The sequence below is a fragment of the Leopardus geoffroyi genome, chromosome B2 (assembly GCF_018350155.1).
Source record: "Leopardus geoffroyi isolate Oge1 chromosome B2, O.geoffroyi_Oge1_pat1.0, whole genome shotgun sequence".
In the NCBI taxonomy this organism is placed as follows: domain Eukaryota; kingdom Metazoa; phylum Chordata; class Mammalia; order Carnivora; family Felidae; genus Leopardus; species Leopardus geoffroyi.
Window position 1 is genome coordinate 36120945 of NC_059332.1, and position 17223 is coordinate 36138167.

Genomic DNA, 17223 nt, shown 5'->3' on the forward strand with positions numbered 1-17223 from the left:
TCAGACTGATAGAATTATATACTCTGAGGGTGGGGCCTAGCTATCAGTAGTTTTTAAAAGGACCGCAGAGGGGTGCCTGGCTGGCTCAGTCAGCAGAGCACGCGACTCTTGATCTTGGGTTGTGAGTTCAAGCCCGATGTGGGGTGTAGAGATTACTTAAAAATAAATAAAATCTTAAAACAAAACAAAACAAAACAAAACAGGACTGAAGATATTTCTAATGTATAATGTAATTGAAAAATTAAGAGAATACACCATTGAGGTGCCAGTTTCGGCTTTGGAATGAATAGGTGAAGAATCTTATTTGTTCATAACACTTTGAAAGGCATCAGGAGGTGAGACACATTGCCATTGGGTCTTCCTGGTATGATTACCTTTTCATAGACTTATATCCTATGTGTACTTCCCTGTGTCCCTACTGCTCTGATTGTAGGCCCCTTGGGTCAAGGACCATGTCTTTTTAACTGCTTTCTGAGTACTTAGCCCATAGTATGTATTTTTGAAATAACATTGGAACAAATAAAAGAAACTTTGAAGTTTTGGGAAGTTTCTAGAGATTCAAACTAGAATTGTTGCTGGCCTTCAGAAGTTAAACTTTAGCATCATGGCTCTCAGTTTTCATGTCTGACCACTGCATTTGGTCTCAGCTTTCTGGAGGGACCCTTCCTAGACTGTCTGAGTCCCTTTTGATTGTTTTGGGGAAACCCTAATGAGTTGGGGCATAGCCCTAAGGGGTTGTTTTACTTGACTTACTTGCCTCTTTTTTGTTTGTAGCCCAGTGCCTGTGAGCAGGTGTCATGGTTTCCAGAATGTACCACTGAAATTCCTGACACTCAGGAAATGAGTGATTGGATGGTTGTGGGAAAGGTAGGATTTCAGGAAAATACACCCTGAATTATTGGCACTTATCTCCTGACTTTTCTCCTTGAGTCTGGTATGTATACTCATAGTTTAAGAAAAATGTAAATCTGCCATTCTGGCAAGAGTAAAGCTGTGTCAAGATGGTGTGTCAAGGGCTTTACAGATATTCCCCTAGGAGATGTGACAAGGTTTTTTTCTCCTAGTCATTTAACTTGCAAGGCAGCACAAAATGCATAACTTCTGTCTTCCTCATGGATGCTTTTTAGAGTAGCTGATTATACATTTGTGTATATTCTGGTCACTGCTGGGCACTGTTCCAGGTAGATGAAAAGACACCGTCCCTGTCCTCAGAAAATAATGAGGGAGTTGTTACAGAGGGAATTTGTTTAATCTCCTTCTGGAAAATTGTAAGAATAAAGTAGATAGCCACCAAATCAGTATGGTCTGGAGAACAGTTCTCAAAGTGTAGGGCCCCCTGGGGATCTCCAAGACCCTTTCAGGGGCTCTGCAGGGTCACAGTTATTTTCATAATGGTACTGGAAAGTTACTTGTCTTTTCACTCATTCTCTCATAAGTGTCCAGGGGAGTCTTCCAGAGGCTGCACCACAACCAATTGAATGTAAATGTAGAGAGGAGAATCTAGCCAGATATTAAGAGATTTGTAAAAATGGAAAATAGTGCCACTCATTAAAAGTTTTTTGGGGAAATATAGTTACTTTTCATAAATATGTTATGTTAACACAATGTATTGCTTTTTTACACTGAATGATCTTTTAACATTTTCTCGGTTTTAATTTCTAATAATGTTGATACGTATATATCCCTCACATAAACAAAAGCTCTTTGGGGTCCTCAGTGATTTTGAAGTGTGTAAAACCTGAGAACACCCAAGTCTGAGCATCGTTGGTTTAGAGGTAGCCTCACTCGGACCTGAGGTTGGGTTTGACACCCACGTGAAGGTCTCCTGAACCCTTGTCTTCTCTGATGCTACCAGCTCCCACCTGGTGCCTGGTGTCCTACCTTTGTACTCATCATCGATCAGGAGGCTTCCTGGTTGAAGGAAGAACAGGCTTCTGTCATTTAGGGCGGTCCCCATCTGTCTGCCTCCATGCTCTGGGGGCAGACAGCTTGAACGTTTCCTTCCTGTTTGCTTTTCTCAGCCTCAGCGTTCATGAGTCTTATATCCATATGGTGCTCTAGTCAGAGCACCCAGGGGGCTGCTTCATCTCACAGCCATCTGGAGTGTAGCCAGAGGGATTTAAGGTTTTCTCTTTCCCTCCCCCCAGGGATTGATGTTCCTTGGCAGACACTCAAGCCCCTTCTTGCTCTACTCACTTGGAACCCTCGTTTCTCCATTCATTCCCCTAAATGTAGTCACACGTGGTCGTTATTGATTGTTTTCTTCTTTCTGTAGAGAAAGATGATTATTGAAGATGAGACAGAGTTTTGTGGGGAAGAGCTGCTTCACAGTGTGTTGCAGTGTAAGGTAAGGCCTGTGGCTAGAGCTGGGGTTGAAAACCTTTTGTGAGGGGATGTTCTGGGCTCTTCCAGTTCTTTTGAATTGGTTGTGGGGCTGAAGTTTAGCTGAGGTTTTTCCTGGAGATCAGATGTGTGTCTTGCTACATTTCTCTGAGGTAGTATCCTTTTTCCTGGTTCCCTGCAGTAGTGCGCTGTCCCTGTGGTCAGTAGCCAGGAAAGGATTCACTTAACAACTCAGTGGGTCCGTTCTTTACCATCAGACCTGAATTCAAATCCTTGTTTTTCAGGTTTTTTTTTGTTGTGTGACCTTGGGCCAGTTGCTTTAGCTGCTCTGAGTTTGAGTTTCCTCATCTATAAAATGGGGAGAGAATACTTTCCAGGATTGTTATGAGAATTAAATGAAATAATCCACGTGAAGCTCATGACACGCTGGGTGAATGTTAGTCTCTCCTTGATACTTTTGGAGTGATTTTGTGTCAGGAAGTACATTACCTGAGGCAGAATGAGCCAGGGAACCTCTGAGGAAGAAATGGGTTGGAGAAGAAGTAATACCTCAGACCAGCCTCACTGAACTTATGTTTTTTTGCCAGCAGAGGGTTGGGAATATCCTTAAGGTGACTGGAACTCAGGTGAAATGAGGCTTTTTGTTCCCCAGGGAAAAAATTGGGAGAAGGAAGAAGGGGTCTCCGTTGTGCATTAGGTGCCATCAGAAAACACTGGTCTTGGTTTGTTTGCCCTCTCTGAGTGAGCTCAACATCAGAATTCTGGTCCCTGGAAAGTTGCTGTTGGAGTGGAGAAACAGATTTGCTCTAAGGATTTGTGATGCCAACAGGTGGCTTTCTGCGTAGCCACAGGTGCCATTTATTAACCACTTACCATGCAGGGACATGCTTACATTTTCTCTTTTCCACTTAATAGGTGAGATAGTTGAGGGTCAGAGTGATTGAGCAACTTGTCTGGGGTCACACAACCGGTCGTTTTAGAGCTGAGATGCAGCAGTATTCTACCTCCTCAGAGGGCTGAGTTGGGCTCCGCTAGCACTTGAGTCCCCTGTCCCATCCTGGAGGGTGATGCTCACTTCGAGGTTCTGATTGTCTCCGGGCAGAGTGTGTTTGACGTCCTGGATGGGGAGGAGATGCGGCGAGCTCGGACCCGGGCTAATCCCTACGAAATGATCCGTGGAGTCTTCTTCCTAAACAGGTTTGCGGACGTTCCCCTCCCCTGCCCTGATATGTACTGTTGCACATTTCATCTGAGCCTCAGCTTTCCATACATCTGATGTACTGAGTTGCACTTTTCTGTCTTTGTTGCAGGGCGGCAATGAAGATGGCTAACATGGATTTTGTGTTTGATCGCATGTTTACAAATCCGCGGGACTCTTGTGGGGTGAGAACAAGATTCTGTGTGTGAATTTATAGCTTAAGCTTCAGCGGCCCAGAAATCGCCATTCGTGCAATGCTAGGAGAGTATTCCTGCTATGTGGTAGAGATAGATTTTGCTTGGAGCTCCTCAAATTAGGTCCCTCAGTGCTTCCTCTGGTCCCAGGGATGCTCCACAAGGCAGTTGTGTCTAGGGCTTGAGGCCCAGAGTTCCAGCCCCCAACTCTGCAGATCCTCCTGCCCACCCCGAGTGGAGGAGGGCAGGGCTTGCAGCAGTGGCAAAGGGACATTTCTGGGCCAAGTTGGCAGTTGTGCTACCTACAGGCCTAGGGAGCAGGGAGGTGAGGCTATGAGATAGGGCGTGGGCCCTCCTCCTGCATCCGGTAAACACGTATTTATCCTACTATGTGCCAGGTACCAGGAATATAATTTTAAATGAGATAGATGTGATCCCTTCCCCCATGGCACTTAGGTTCCGGATGTTCTGGTGGATTTGAGAACTGGTAAGGGTGCAGGGTTGAGATGCTTGTAAAGCCTTTCTGGGCTCATTGGTGTGTGGAGGGCAGCTGCTGCCAGGGAGCTTTAGACTGCTGCCTTCCTACCGTGGATGAGGTGGAGTGGTAAGGGTGAGTATGTAGTCCTTACAGTGAGCTTAGTTTCCAAATTCAAATTTGTGATATCGTCTGGCTTGAGTGCTGTTGCTGGTATGAGAAGGGAGTGTGCTCTGGCAAATGTGATGTGAGTGTTGAATGAAATGTGGGCATCTGGGTCCTTTCACTGGTCTATTTAAAATCAGTATCACGTCTGAAAATCTAGGCTGTGTTTTTCAGTGAGGGGTCGTGGGGGGCAGGAAGTACAGAACGTCCGTCGCAAGTAGTGTCACTTAAGTTCATCCCTTCTTTGGGGCTCGGCTGCCTCATCTCTGGAATTAGTCCTACTAACCTGCCAGAGGGTTGGACCAAAGGCCCTTAAGATTTGTTCCAGATCTAAGATCTGTGATTTCAGATGTGGCCACTTTCCCTTTCTGCCTTTCTGAACCAGCTTTGCGTGGGATCATATAATTATTAGATTTTGGCCCTTCTCAAGAAGCGGTAGAGCAGAATGATTTTCTACTCTGCTACATCTCATTTATCTGAACCCAGACACACAATAATTATAGAGAAAGAAAAAGGGAAATTTCATTCTGGCATTCCCTTTAGGGTTTCAAAGCATTTTTGCCCGGTCCTAGAAAGTTAGTTCTCTTTGACAGTGAAGGGTCAGCAGCCAGCTGTTCCCAAACCTGTTTCTGCTTCACACTCTGTCCTTCCAATAGGCCCCATGATTATCCACCCGCTAAAGGAACTTCTCTTCCAAGTTTTTTAGTGTTTCAGCTCCACCTCCCTTACTGCTTCCCTCAATGCTGGCAAAACTGGCATGTAGACCCCTCCAGCCTGTAGTCATTTCTCTCTCCCAGGTCTCCCTCCCTGTTTGCCAGGACCAGCAGGCAGCACAAAAGGGCTCTTGGAATTAGCATCTTGAGAAAATTAGGTTGATATAATGTTGGTTTAATTTTCTGAGTTCCAAATGATTTCCTTTAAACCCCTGCCTGGCAGAGGAGCTCTGTCAAGCTGATGGGAAGTCACAGCATCATTTTGGGCTTTTGAATGTAAACGCCTCCAGCAGCTGGTATCTGGTTATTGTCTTTTGCTGTCAGGAAAATGAAGTAGGCGCCAGGGTTGTACCATTCAGGTCAAGGGTGGAGATGTTAGTTACATAGGAAAAGGCAACTGTGTTTGTAACGCTTCAGGCAGCTTCTTGACCTGAATTGATTGTTAGTGGCCACGGAGAATTGCCCTTTCTGAGATGTTTCTCTACACTCTGCTATAAAAAGGGATTTCTCTCCAGCCCCTAGTGTTTTCTTCTCTCTTTTCATCTCTGTTTTCCCCTGAGGACCAGAGTGATAGCCAAGCCCAGTAGTCTTGGTGTGTTTTTCAGGTGAGCAGAGACACTCCAGAGCAATCCCCAGCAGAGATGGGAGTGGCTGAAGGTCCAGACACACACTGGGTTTGCTAGAATCTCAGTGGCTCTGGGATCACACAAACTTTAGAATAAGAGCATGGAGAACTTGAAGCTTAGGTAGGTGTGAGGAGGTTGGAGGTGGGAAGCAGAGGGGACTGTGAATTTTTTTACTGGGTTTCTGGTTCTGTGGGTTGTGGTAAAAGGAGAAAAGAGACTAGGTAGGGAAACACATTGTAAATATGAATTGGAAGAGATAAGGGAAAGAAGGGAGTTGAAGATTCTTTGGGTATATGCTAGCACGTTATGTGCAGGCTCTGTGTGCCTGGGGGTATTGCTGAGGTAGTAAACGTTGTGTAGCCTCAGGAGACAAAAATTGAATGTAGATCTTTAAGTTTCAGTGCTATCTTAGAGGAAATTAGATAGCACTTATAAAGTGCCTACTGAGTGTGGAGTACTGCACTAGGCATTGGAAAAGGAAAAAGATGGGAAAAGACAAGAGTTTTGACTCCAAGGAAGTTGATCAGTTGAATGTTGTGTCATCTTACGTTTAGTATTTACAGTGTATAAAGATCTTTGACATATGATACTTTAATCCTACAACAGCCTTGAGAAATTAGTTACATTAATCCCAGTTTACAGTTGAGGGAATGTGAGCTTAGAGGCATAAATCTTACGCTTGCCCTTAACTGCGCAGCCAGTAAGTGGCAGAGGTGAGAACTCCAGCCGTCCTTTCTATGAAAAGACCTTCTGGCCATGACCTGTGAGGTCTTGAAATCACAGATGGAGATCATACTTAAGTGCTCTTTTTGGAGGTGAGATTCTTTCACTGATTCATTTTCCTTCCTCTGCCTGGTCTTCCTTTGGGCCAGTGGCTCACCTGGAGAGCCTAGAGCCTGGGGCTAGGGCATAGCCAGTGATGAGAAACATTGTTTTTCCTCTTTCCAGTGTGTGCAGGCCTTAAACTTGTGACCCCTGTCTCATTACCACTGGGCTGCCTAGAAAATGCTACATAATGTTCTCAGCAAATGCCATTAGGCCTTTTTTGTATGTGTGCAAGTGAATATAATCCAAAAATATGAATAATTGATGGCTCAGAAAGGAAGAATACTGAGGCAGATTGGTGGGAAAGTAGAGAAAGAACTGATACATCTCAGCATGCCTGGGTGGGCTTATCTTAGGATGATGAAGTTTATTTTTAGCTAAAGTCCAGAGACTTCTTCAGCTGTTTTGGTTAAGCAGGATAGCTATCATCAGAGGCTAGGCCCTTTTCACCCAGAAAGTGACTAGATTGTGAACATTAGTATTTTCCATTTCTTTCTTACAGCTCTTTCCCTGAAAGCTTTCTGATCTTTATCTAGCAGTTACAGAACTCTGGATAAGTACTCAGCCAAGACAAACCTATGGAGAGGGAAGGCTGAGCTGCCTAAGCTCCTTCTAGCTGGATGTTCCTTAGGGTCCTCTAGTTACCTGCTCTAGAGCTCAACCTCTTGTTGTCACCAGTGTGCAGGTGGTATATCCCCTCTGCCTTGGAGCCAGGTCGGAACAAGTAGAATTCACCTCTAGGGCCAGGTGTGTAAAAGATAAACACAATATGGGCCAGTGCTGGTTCAGCATAAATTTCAGATTAAGGGTTAAAAGCTACTGGAGGGTTAAAAACTATAAGCCAGTAAAAATTCAAATACTTGTTGTAATTTAGTTATTCCTAAGGTGTGGGCGGGTACCCTGGGGGCTGCCTGGAAGCTCCACGCCAGTGTCTCCTTCCCCCTCTGCCTTGTCAGCCTCCAGCTCTACACTGCCCCATACTTCTGGCTAGCAGAGGGGCGAAGGCAGGAGAAGGGAGTGCGTAAAAGGAGGAGACTCAAAGCACTGTGATATATTGGACTGGATCTTGGAACAAAACAAGGACTCTAGTGAAATATGAATCAAGTTGAATTTAGTTAATAGCAGTGTACCAGTGTTGGTTTCTTAATTTTGACAGATTTTGTAAGATGCTAACAAAATTGGAATCTGGATGAAGAGTATATGAGAACTCTGTCTTTGCAACTTTTTTGTAAATCTAAAATTATTCCAAGATAAAAAGTTAATTGGAAAAAAATAGGGAGAACCAAGAAGGAAGGGGAGAAGGGAAGCAAAGGCTATGGTTTGGAAAGGTAGGCCCTGTGACCAGGAGGGACACATGTTAGAGCCTCTCAGACTTTGTTTTTGTTTGTTTTCTTAATGTTTTTTATTTATTGTTGAGAGAGAGAGCGAGAGAGGCAAAGAGAGAGGGAGACACAATCTGAAGCAGGCTTCAGGCTCTGAGCTGTCAGCACAGAACCCGACACGGGGCTCGAACTCACAAACTGTGAGATCATGACCTGAGCCGAAGTCGGACACTCAACCGACTAAGCCACCCAGGAACCCTGAGCCTCTCAGACTTTGGATAGGAAGACCGGAGTCCAGCAGTCAGGCCAACTGGATTCTGATTGAGCTTTGCTGCACACAGGCTATGAACAGGTTGCTTTGTGTCTTGGTGTCTTTTTTCCCTGTCTGTAAGTGGGGGATACAGCATCTATTCTGCTCAATGGGACTCTTAGAGTCAGGATATGGTAAGGAAAGGACTCAGAAATAAAAACGAATACTCAGATTCCCATTAAGATGTTTTTATTAGGAGTCTGAGCCAGGCCATGTAGTTGAAAGGCATTAGGGGTATTTTGAAGCACGGATGGGCAACTCCAGGGGGTGATGATCACAGAGGATACATATCCTGGGTGTCGTGGCCCTGGCGGGAGTTCCGCACTCCGCTTGCTGAAAGGCTCGTTTTACCTCCCTGCATTCTCCTTCCTGTTGCCCGTTGAGCCAGACTTTTTCCCTTCCTCCCCTGTCCTCCACTTACCTTTGCAGAAACCACTGGTAAAGGACCGGGAAGCTGAGCTTCTGTACTTTGCTGACGTCTGCGCAGGCCCAGGCGGTTTCTCTGAGTATGTGCTGTGGAGGAAGAAGTGGCATGCGAAGGGCTTTGGAATGACTCTGAAGGGCCCAAATGACTTCAAGCTGGAGGACTTCTACTCAGCCTCCAGTGAGCTCTTCGAACCCTACTATGGTAGGAACATGGAGGAGGGTGACGGGCTTTGAGAGAGTCCTCTGTGGGGACTTTAGGTCAGATGCAGTTATTATCCACTTGGCATGCTTTCTTTCCTAGGTCTCTCAGCCTGGGGTTTCCAGTCCTTGTCCTGAAGATCTCCGTTCCCTCTAGACCTTCCCTTTTTACCCCAGGCCTGTAGGATACAGGTTAAACACTCCACTAGGCAAACTCTCATCAAAACCATATTAATTCCCCTTTTCTTCTCTTGTGGTGACAGGAGATAATGAAACTGCCTGATCTCCAGCTGAGAAATGACAGGGTTATTAACAAATACAAACTCCATGCCCATCTCCAGCCTGTGCACGGGGTGTGGAATTCACTGGGTAACGGACAGCTCAGCAGCCCCACAGCAGTCCCCTCCACTCTTTCTTGATTGTTGTGATTTGGCAGAAAGTCCCAAGTTCTTTCTTAACAGTTCTTATTTAAAAGTGGATGTTGGTTCCTAAATATAGGTGCTTTAAACACAACTTGAGTCTTGAAGAGGAAGGCCCTCTACTTCAATTGATGACTCTTGGCTGGACAACTCTTTTTGAATTCTGCTTTATCACAACAGGCCCTGTTTTTGCCTCTTGGTCCATCACTGTAGGGCAGCCTTGCAGGATGGATTCTGCATTGAGTTGCTCCTCACAGGGCCTTTTCTCCGGGTCCTTGAGGAGAACCTGTGTTCACAGTCCCAGAGAGCTTGTGTCCCGGCTCCTGGGATCCACAGGGCAGATGAGCTAAATGTGAATCTTGTGTCCTGCCAGGTGAGGGTGGCATCGATGGAGATGGGGATATTACCCGCCCAGAGAACATCACTGCTTTTCGGAATTTTGTCCTGGATAACACAGATCGCAAGGGTGTCCACTTTCTGATGGCTGATGGGGTAGGTGATCTGTTCTCCATAGAGCGATGCTTTAGGGATTTATCATGTTAGAAGCTTGAGAGTTGCTTTTGTTTTGTTTTATTTTATTTGGTCCTTTTGGCTGCTCTAGAAAATGGTAGTTCACTATTCAGATAGTAGGGATATATGATGCATTTTTTTATTCTTTCTGCACATATTTTCAATGATAACTTTGTCAATGCTGTGATTTTGTGGACACCTTTGCTTAGAGCAAGTGGACCTTCTGAGCTCACTTCTTCGAAGGGCCTCGGTTGGCTGTGAGAAATGGTAGGGGAGAACCATGACTAAGATGGATTACGCAAAACTGACTGGAAAGAACATTTCCATCGTTGGTCACCTGGGTGTGGCTCCTGGTAGAGGCTGTCCTTACATGACCATACCTAAGCCTCTGGATGGGCTGAAGATGACCACATAACCAAAGGCAGTGGCTCAGGAGAATCCACCGGAAGCCCTGTCAGTGATCGGGCTGAAGTGAATATTCAAGGAACCTTGTTCTTCGGGCAGCTGCTTGAGGCACAGAGGGGAGCCCACTGTAGCTTTCTCACCTGGAAATCTGATGCTGCAGGTAGTCTTTTTTGGAGGAAGCCACCACTCACTAAGAGGAAAGACAGAATGTGGCAGTTGCTCCAGGGTCACATGGCTAGAATTGAGAAGAGCCTCTAGAGCTCCTTGGGTGGCCTCTCAAGCAGTAACCATGTGGAAAGGTGAAGGAGTGTGTAGGATGTCAGCATAGGCTCTGAAGATGCCTTGGCTTTCCACAGCACCGTGCATGGCAGGGACCAGCAGATAGGCTTGGGGGAGAAGAGGGAGGGGCTGCTCCAGCTGAGCAGATGTGGGGGCCTGATAGTGCCTGGGGGGGCTGTTGTTGCATTGTGGCAGCTAGAGCACAAACTCAAGGATTGTCTTTCTGTTTAGGCATTGGAGCCTGATGACTTGGGATATTTATTTATTTATTTAATTGACCCTGTGAACAGGCATGCATTTTGAGAAACATCTACAAATCTGGAGGACATTGTTAAACAATTTCTGATTCTGAGTCATTTAGCTGTTACCTTTGTAGGACTGAGGCAGGGAGACCTGGCCTGGCTGGTGCCAGCTTAACAGTCATCAGCATCCTTTACATTTTAAGAAAGTTATTGTTAAAACAACAACAACAACAACACACATACAATTTACCATCTCAGCCATTAAAAAATTTTTTTAAGTTGTTTTTAATTTTAATTTTTTTATTTGAGAGAGAGTGCAAACAGGGCAGAGGGCGGGGGGGGGGGTGGTGGGGGGGGAGAGAGAGAGAGAGACAGAGAGAGAGAGAGAGAGAGAGAATATCCCAAGCAGGCTCCATGTTCAGCGTGGAACACAATGCAGGGCCTGATCCCACGACCCTGGGATCATGATCTGAGCCAAAATCAAGAGTTGGACTCTCAACTGACTGAGCCACCCAGGCACCCCCCACCATTGCAACCATTTTTAAGTTCAGTAGTGTTGAGTATGTTCAAATTTTTGTGAAACAGATTTCCATGCTTTTTTCCTTTTTGTGAAATTGAAACTCTGTAGTCATTAAACAACTCTCCTCTCCCCCCTCCTCCAACTCCTAGCCTCCTTTACTTCTGTGTGAGCTTGGCTCTCTGCTCCCTGCTGGTATCTCACAGAGAGGGAGACCACTCCAGGGGTGGCAAGGCACATTCTTTGAACAAACACCCTGGCCAGAGACCCTGTCAGCTAGAGGGAGAGGCTCCAAGGTTTGAGACAGGAAGGGGGTTTTGGTTAGCAGAGAACGAGATTACTGTGACTGTCAGTTGTGTTAACTTTTCACCTATCACCATCCTGGGGCCTGAACAGTGGCTAAGCCCAGGCAGAGTATTCACACCACTCTCAGGGTCTTGGACTGACCAGGGCATTCTGTTTCCTATCTTGTAGTTGGCCTGTGACCAGCCAGTATTTTGCCTCTGCCCTGCCTTACTCTTCCCCTGGGTTCCCAAATGGGTTTTAAAATTTTCTGGACCATCTCCTTGGAAAAGTAGTCTTGGTTGTATCTCCTGGGAGTGATGGAGCAGAAGAGTGGCCCTGTGCTAGGAGTCAGGCCTGGGTCCTGGTACTGGCTCCGTCTGCGAGGAGCCATATGACTGTGCAAAATAATCTAAACGCTGAGCTGTATTTTTTATCAGTCTGATGGTGGAAATCAATGGAAACGCTTCAGGAAATCTTAATGAAGATGTAGTAGGGATGAGCGAGGTCCTCATCACTACTCTTTCCTACTCCCGATTCTTATACTCTCATTTCAGGGTTTCTCAGTGGAGGGACAGGAGAACCTGCAAGAGATCCTCAGCAAGCAGCTGCTGCTCTGTCAGTTCCTCATGGCGCTGTCTGTTGTCCGAACAGGTAACGCTTCCTCAGGTGTCTCCCCAGCCTGGGGTCCGCTAGAGGCCCTGTTTGGACACGAGCACGTATGGGGTTTCGGAGTAAGAAAAAAAAAAAAACCTGCTTAAATCAGGTGTCAGTTGGCTAAATGAGGAATTTAGGGAAGTTAGTGCAATAGAATCCCCCAGAGTCCCCTCTAAAACTGAGACTACCCCTTGAATTGCCTCTTTTAATGGACCCGAGCGCTGGGTCCCTGGCTTTGTCACATTTACTCCTTCAGGCTACCTTACCACTGGGTAAGAGCCCACTGACGGCTGTTGGTGTCTTCACTCTAATCTAGGAGGCCACTTCATCTGTAAAACCTTTGACCTGTTCACACCGTTCAGCGTGGGGCTCATCTACCTGCTGTACTGCTGCTTTGAACGAGTGTGTCTCTTTAAGCCGATTACCAGCCGTCCTGCCAACTCCGAGAGGTAAAGCCTTCCTCTCCATTCTAATCAGACTAGTTGACTAAATGTTAGAACAGAAAAGTGCAGCTCTCTGGCATAACTACTCAAGCTTGTACTCAAGCTACATTAAAACCCTGATTTTAAGGAAGTGATTAGAGCCAAGAGGAGTCAAAATTTGGATCTTACTGGTTCTGTGGAGTGTCAGTGCAACTTCTGCCTCCTTCTCCACAAGCCTTATTCCTCACACTTAGGTCGGGGATCCTTGGCTTGGTCCGGGAAAGAGAAAGTGAAAAGGGCACCTATGGGCTGGGCCAGGGCAGGAGGGCCACCAACCAGAGGCACTATTGGCATCCTAGTTGGGACACAGTGCTCATGCATGACGTGAGAGAAGATGTGGCCAGTCTGAATTGCTAGGTGGCTTGTTAAAAACACAGATTTCTGGGCCCTGTTCCTGGGGAGTCTGATTGACAAGGTCTGTAATTTAACAGACTCCCTAGTGACAGTGATACAGCCAGCCTGACACCGGGCAGTTGGGAACCACTGCCACAGAGAGTAGAAATATAGCCCAACATAAAAAGGAAGGAATTGAATTGAACTTTTGCAGCACAGAATTGGTACTGTTCTTTGTGCACAGACTTAAGATTCTTTAGCTTTATGACTCAGCAAGGAGTTTGGGGAGGAGGAATGTGGGGGAGAAGCCCTTGCTCAGTGGAGTGACAGGGTATCTTCTGCCAGGTATGTGGTGTGCAAGGGCCTGAAGGTGGGCATAGATGACGTGCGCGATTACCTCTTCTCAGTCAATATTAAACTCAACCAGCTGCGGAACACTGATTCTGATGTCAACCTTGTGGTCCCCTTGGAGGTAATCAAGGGAGACCATGAATTTACTGACTACATGATACGGTCCAATGAGAGGTAAGCAAACCCAGTGTTTTTTGCTGATACCACTGTAGTTATCAAGGAAGACCAGAGATTGAAGGACTGAATGGCTCTTAGTATCACTTTGTCCATTCCCAAACATTGGTAACTAGGATTGGTGTGCTTGTTCCAGGGCTCTCTGGGACGTGGGGGACCTTGGGGACCCTTGTCCCACTCCCATGCCCTGTCCCTAGGGTGGCCAGTGGGAACCTGGTTGGTGTTGCCCTGCCCATGGGAGCCTGAATATGATAGTGGAACCTGATAGAGCGCAACCTTGCCCGGTCCCTGGAGGCAGGAGTAACTCTATTTGCTTCTGTTTGTGAAAAGCCATCATGGTTGTTGCCTTGTGAAACTCCCTGTTTGGAAACAGGAGATGGCTAGAAAGCAAATATGCAACATGCTTTGGAAATTTCTGGTAATAAAACTTTTTTGCCAGTTCATGAATTCTTTAGATGCGTGATCTGAATGCTGGGGTTTTTTGTTTATTTGTTTGTTTTAAGTCTTTTTTTGATTTCTGCCCCCTTCTTGGTATTGGTAATAATTTAAAGTTGACAGTTGACTCAGTTTTCTAAGGGAAAACTTGGAGAAAAATTTTTTGAGGTAAGTTGGAGAGTTGTATAGTAACAGTGAATCAGTAGAAGTGCTTTCTCACGGGGCCAAACAGGTGTTGGTGTCATTTCTAAGGGTATAATCCTGTCTCCCGTGGAAGTTTGAAGGTATAGGTGGCCCTGGAGAATCACAGAAGGATAGAAAGTCTTTACCCATTTGCCCACCATCCTGCAGTGTTTTAACTTTGCACAGTACTGCCACATCAGCGCTTTCATCTTGATGGTAATGCTAGGCACCACGGTGGAGAAGATACTAAGCTTCGGCATGTTATACATGAGGAAACAGGTCCGGGAACTGGTCTAGAGTCAGCAACGCCAGGGCCTTGTAACATTTCTGTTTGCTGAACCGTGCTCCCGTCTGCTATGAATGTGTGTGGACGCATGGCGGAACTGGACTCTGCAGTGCTCCCAATAGTGTAGTGTTTAAGCAGACCTACAATGAATTAGTTTGCTTTTTTTTTTTTAAAGATTGATGGATAATTCCATAATTGAAATGCAGATCTTATGTGTATTTTTGACAAATGCGTATCTTCATATAGCCTACATTCCTATTAAGATTAAAAAAAAAAAAAAATTAACCTCAGGAAATTTCTTTGTGCCCCTACCTAGTCAACCTGGAAGTAACCACTCTTCTGATTTTTATCTTAGGCTGATTTTGCCCGTTCTAGAACTTAGTGTAAGTGGAATCATATATACATACACACTTATGTCCTGTTTTTTGTTTTGTCTTTTTTCCTTACCATAACATTTTTGAGATTCTCTCATGTGGTGTTAGTTTGTTCCTCTTTATTGCTGAATAGTATTCCATTGTATGGGCATACCAAATTTATTCTTCTGTTAATGGACACTTTATTTCCAGTTTGGGGCTATTCTGAATAAAGCTGCTAAAACATTCTTGTACAGCGATTTTGGTGGACAAATGTTTTCACCTTTCTTAGATAAATACCCAAGAGTGGAAATTGTAGGTCATAGGTTAGATGAGTACTTTTTAATAATGCCATACAGTTTTCTCAAGTGCTTATATGAGTTTATACTCCCTGTAGCAGAGTGTGAGAATTCTGATTGTTCTACATCTTTGCCAACATTTGGTATTGTTAGTCTTTTTCATTTTAGCTATTCTGGTGGGGGGTTCTATTTTTGTTTGTGTGTGTGTGTGTGTGTGTGTGTGTGTGTGTATAGTTAATTAAGTACCTGTGTTAGTTTCAGGTGTACAACATAGTGATTCAGCATTTATATACATATATGAAATGGTAACTACAATAAGTCTAGTTACCATCTGTTACCATATAAAGTTGTTACGATATTGTTGACTACATTCCCGTCTCTCATTTATTTAACTGGAAGATTGTACCACTTGCACCACTTAATCTCCTTCACCTATTTTGTCCATTCCCCCTCCACTCTTTCCCTCCTGGCAACCATCAGTTGGTTCTCTGTAAGTCTGTTTCTGTTTTGTTTTATTTGTTAATTTGTTTTGTGTTTTAGATTCTACATATAAGTGTTTTTGTCTTTCTCTTTCTTATTTTGACTTATTTCACATAGCATAATATCCTCTAGATTCATCCATATTGTTGGAAATAATAAGATTTCATTCTTTTTTGTGGCCAAGTAATATTCCATTGTATATATACATTTTATTTGTCCATTCATCTGTTGAACATTCAGATTGCTTCCACATTTTGGCTATTAATAAATAATGGTGTGATGAATCTAGGGGGACATAGGTCTTTTCAAATTAGTGTTTTTGTTTTCTTTTGATAAATACCTAGAAGAATTGCTGGACCGTGGTAGTTTTATATCTTTAATTTTCTGAGAAAATGCTATACTGTGTTCCATAGTGGCTGTACCAATTAACATTCCTACCATCACTGCACAAGGGTTCTCTTCTCCACATCCTCTCTAGCACTTGTTATTTCTTGTCTTTTTGGGGGGAGGGGGGTTGGTTTTCAGTTTCTCTTTTTTTTTTTTTTAACTTGTTTTATTTTTTATTCTTGATAATAGTTCTGTGAAGTGATATCTCATTGTGGTTTGGATTTGTATTTCTGTGGTGACTAATGACGTTGAACCTCTTTTCATGTGTTTATTGGCTGTTGAACATGTGACTCATGATCTCACGGGTTGTGGGATCAAGCCACACTCTCAGTGCGGAGCCTGCTTGGGATTCTCTCTCTCCCTCTTTCTTATCCCTTTCCTCACTTTCTCAAAGTAAATAAATAAACTTTTAAAAAATTGATTTTTTTTTTTTTTTTTTTTGTGAGAGCACAAGCTGGGGAAAGAGAGAGAATCCCAAGCAGGCTCCATGCTCAGCATGGAGGCTGACATGGGACTCAATCCCATAACCCTAGGATCATGACCTGAGCAAAATCATGAGTCAGACACTCAACTGACTGAGTCACCCAGGTGCCCCTCTTTTTATTAAATTGTAATATATTTTCTATTTTCTATATTTTGAATACAAGTCTGATTTCAAATATGTGTGTTGTGAATATTTTGTCCTAATGTGTGACATGCCTATTCATTTTCTTAATGGTATATTTTGATAAACAGAAGTTAAAAAAAGTTTTTTTTAAGTTTATTTATTTTGAGAGAGAATATAAGTAGGGGAGGGCCAGAGAGAGAGAGAGAGAGGGAGAGAGAATCCCAAGCAGGCTCTGTACAGAGCCTGCTGACAGCACAAAGCCCGTTGCAGGGCTCAAACTCACCCAGGTGCCCCCTACTTTGACCCTTTTTATTTGTTTGTTTATTTTTGAGAGAGAGTGCAAACAGGGGAGGGCAGAGAGAGAGAGAGACACACACACACACACACACACACACACACACACACACACACAGAATCCGAAGCAGGCTCTAGGCCCTGAGCTGTCAGCACAGAACCGACTGTGGGGTGGGGCTTGAACCCACAAACCGTGAGATTATGACATGAGCCGAAGTTGGAGGTTTAACCAACTGAGCCACCCAGGTGCCTCTATTTTTAAAATGTGTAATTCTGGGGCACCTGGGTGGCTCAGTCGGTTAAGTGTCTGACTTCAGCTCAGGTCATGATCTCACAGTTTGTGGGTTTGAGCCCCATGTCGGGCTCTGTACTGACAGCTCGGAGCCTGGAGCCTATTTCAGATTTTGTCTCCCTCTCTCTGCCCCTCCCATGCTTACTCCGTGTCTCTGTGTC

The 17223-nt window shown here is 44.7% G+C and overlaps 1 protein-coding gene across 7 annotated transcripts in view; it reads left to right on the plus strand.

Annotated features, from left to right (window-relative positions):
- The window catches only part of CMTR1 (cap methyltransferase 1), a 51708-nt gene that overhangs the window by 15794 nt on the left and 18691 nt on the right, over positions 1-17223 (plus strand). For 4 of the 7 annotated variants that reach the window (XM_045498043.1, XM_045498045.1, XM_045498044.1 and 1 more), the window contains 9 exons: positions 775-867; positions 2276-2347; positions 3446-3540; positions 3654-3726; positions 8601-8799; positions 9588-9706; positions 12007-12103; positions 12423-12555; positions 13267-13446. In XM_045498043.1, coding sequence (XP_045353999.1) covers positions 775-867; positions 2276-2347; positions 3446-3540; positions 3654-3726; positions 8601-8799; positions 9588-9706; positions 12007-12103; positions 12423-12555; positions 13267-13446 — 1061 coding nt within the window. The remainder of the gene's footprint in view (positions 1-774; positions 868-2275; positions 2348-3445; positions 3541-3653; positions 3727-8600; positions 8800-9587; positions 9707-12006; positions 12104-12422; positions 12556-13266; positions 13447-17223) is intronic. The other 3 variants (XM_045498047.1, XM_045498046.1, XM_045498049.1) reach the window with 2 other exon arrangements.